The 2,631-nt window shown below is 40.1% G+C and overlaps 1 protein-coding gene across 1 annotated transcript in view; it reads left to right on the top strand.

The window, feature by feature from the left end:
* Positions 1-2,631, top strand: part of LOC101859075 (solute carrier family 22 member 8) — a gene marked incomplete at its 3' end in the record, with an annotated part of 22,028 nt that overhangs the window by 16,611 nt on the left and 2,786 nt on the right. The window contains 1 exon segment of the mRNA XM_013090898.1: positions 563-824. Within this exon segment, the coding sequence (XP_012946352.1) occupies positions 563-824 (262 nt within the window).

Here is a 2,631-nt window from a genome sequence, read left to right as displayed (position 1 = left end):
TGGATGGATGGATGGGTGGATGCATGGTTTGTTGGTTGACTGATTGATTGACTGATATATGGATAGATACATGGATGGGTCGTTGAGTGGTTGGAAGGATGGATGGGTGGATGCATGGTTTGTTGGTTGGTTTGTTGAATTATTTAATATATAGTCCGGAATATCGAGTGTCAAAGAAAACTTTTGTCTGTTCGGTGTGAATTACGAGCTGGGTAGAGATATGTCGGCTCTTTCATAGGTATAGAAATGATTGATTGATTGATTGTTGATTAATTGATTAATTGATTGAGTGAGTGAGTGAATGAGTGAGTAATTGAATGATGGATTGATTGATAAATGGATGGGTTGTTATGTGGCTGAATGGATGAATGGAAGGATGAATAAAATGAATGGATGGATGGATGGATGGATGGATGAATGGATTGATGGATGGATGGATGAATGGATGGATGGATGGATGGATGGATGGATAAATGGATGAATGCATGTATGGATGGATGGATGGATGAATGGAGGGGGGTGGACGGATGAAAAAACAACCCCAAAACGACTTTGGTACCAGCGAAATACGACTTGTTTCTATTTCTGCACAGTTTGACCTCGTCTGTGATCGAAAGCCCCTGGCCAGCCTTGCACAGTCATTGGTCATCGTTGGTCAAGGAGTGGGCGCCATGTTGACCACGCCCATTAGTGACCGCCTGGGCCGGAAGGTGGTTCTGGTCTTTGCAAACGTCGGCTTGTTGACGTCTGGTCTGTGTATCGCTTTCGCGCCAAACTACGTGGTGTTCACCATCTTCAAGTTTATTGTAGGGGCGTTTCAACAGGTTAGTTTGGGCTTCATTGTTTTGTTTTTTGTTTGTTTGTTTCTTTCTTTCTTTTCATAGTAGTGCGTGTTTTAATAATATTATCATAAGCGTACCACTATCATTATTGTAATCGTTATAACTGTCATTGTTGTTGTCATTATCATTATCCTTGTCATTATCATTGTCATTGACAAATGTTATTATTATTATCACTAGCATTATCTTTATCTTTAGCATCATCATTTGCATTATCATCAGCATTGTCATTGTCATTGTCATTGTCCTTCTTCTTCTTCTTCTTCTTCTTCTTCTTCTTCTTCTTCTTCTTCTTCTTCTTTTTCCTCTTCTTCTTCTTCGTCCTAAGTGCCAGAATGTAAAACAGACAAGGAAGAACACGGTTCGCCTTTCTCTCTCACTCGTCTGCTCACTTTGCTCTCGTAAAACAACGTATTTATTGATCCAGGTGTGTCTAGTGTCCCACAAATTGCATTTGTCACGGCCTTATTGTTTTGATCACGAGCGGCCCATTTGGGTTTTCTGTCAGCGAGAAGCAAGAACTCATTTGATTCGCATCGTATTAAAACCATGCGCTCGTCGAAACATGGATTCGAAGAAACCGATATTTTTTAACTTTTTTCGAAAATTGGCATCCTTTTTTTTCTTCTTCCAGGTGTGTTTGTTTTGTTTTTTCCTTTTTTGCGTCAATAGTTTTATGTTTAATTAAAAATACATTGTATGTTGATCTACTGAAAACCTTTGATCAAAGGGTTACAAAAATGTATAAGATTGGGGTTTTCAAATACACACAAGCTCTTAAGATCATAGATCGTTTGTGACCGTTTTCTAGTTCGTTTGACCTCTGACCCCAGACGACCTTCACCTTATCCAAACTCAAATATCTCGAATTCTAATGAAGAACGATGCTACTTGTGTTTTTTTCATCAAATCAAGAAAAAAATTACAAGATTTTAGATGATACCAACAGGTTTGTAATATAATATATACCCCAAAACTTGACGAGAGCATTATTCCACGACGTACGTGTCATTCCTTTCCCTTTACCGGAATTCCCAACAGCTGTCTAATAAACCACATTATTTTCTGTTTCTTCCGGTTTGTCAAGTTGTCTGTTTCTTGTTTTCAAGGAGGTGTGTGTTTGTTTGTTTGTTTGTTTGTTTGTTTGTTTGTTTTCCACCGGCGCCTGTGGCATAGCTGTTAGTTAGGAGTTTCGCCATCACACAAAAGAGATAGGGGGATGAGTTCGAATCCAGAGTGGGGAGAGTTGTTATCGAGAGACTAAGTCTTTTCTGCTGGGATGTTGTATCCCTCTCAGACCGATAGCCCTGACAGACATGGCCGAAGCCTATCTTCTATATGAAAGTGACCTTAACTGTTTTGAAGGAGGTGTATAAACTCCTACATGTTTTTGTTTTCCTTAAAGTTTTCAAAAACTATTTATTGTGATCATTGCTTTGTTTTGCTTTAGTTTATTTTCAGGGGATTCTCTTGGTCGAAAAGTTACGGTGCTCGCTCTCATCCAATAGGTCCCGGGTTAGAATCCGGGTATGCAGTTGTGAGCGCTGTAAAACCTCTACTAAAACAATAAAACACAGAATCCAGGTTGCGGTGGAACATTTTCTTCTCTAACGTTGTCTCCTTTCACCCCCTTTCCTGCCCTCTAACAATGTTCTGTCGTCTGTTTAGGCCTCCACTCTTTGCCCCTACCACCTCACCTCCTTTGCCACTTCCTCTGTGCTCCAAAGTCTTTCTGCAGCCTTTCTGCTGCTACTCCTTGGCTCCTATTTACTGCTGTCTTTTAACCGCA

Source organism: Aplysia californica, unplaced genomic scaffold, assembly GCF_000002075.1.
Source record: "Aplysia californica isolate F4 #8 unplaced genomic scaffold, AplCal3.0 scaffold01653, whole genome shotgun sequence".
NCBI classification, from domain to species: domain Eukaryota; kingdom Metazoa; phylum Mollusca; class Gastropoda; order Aplysiida; family Aplysiidae; genus Aplysia; species Aplysia californica.
Note: the sequence above shows the minus strand (reverse complement) of the source record. Positions and strands in the feature narration are given on the sequence as shown.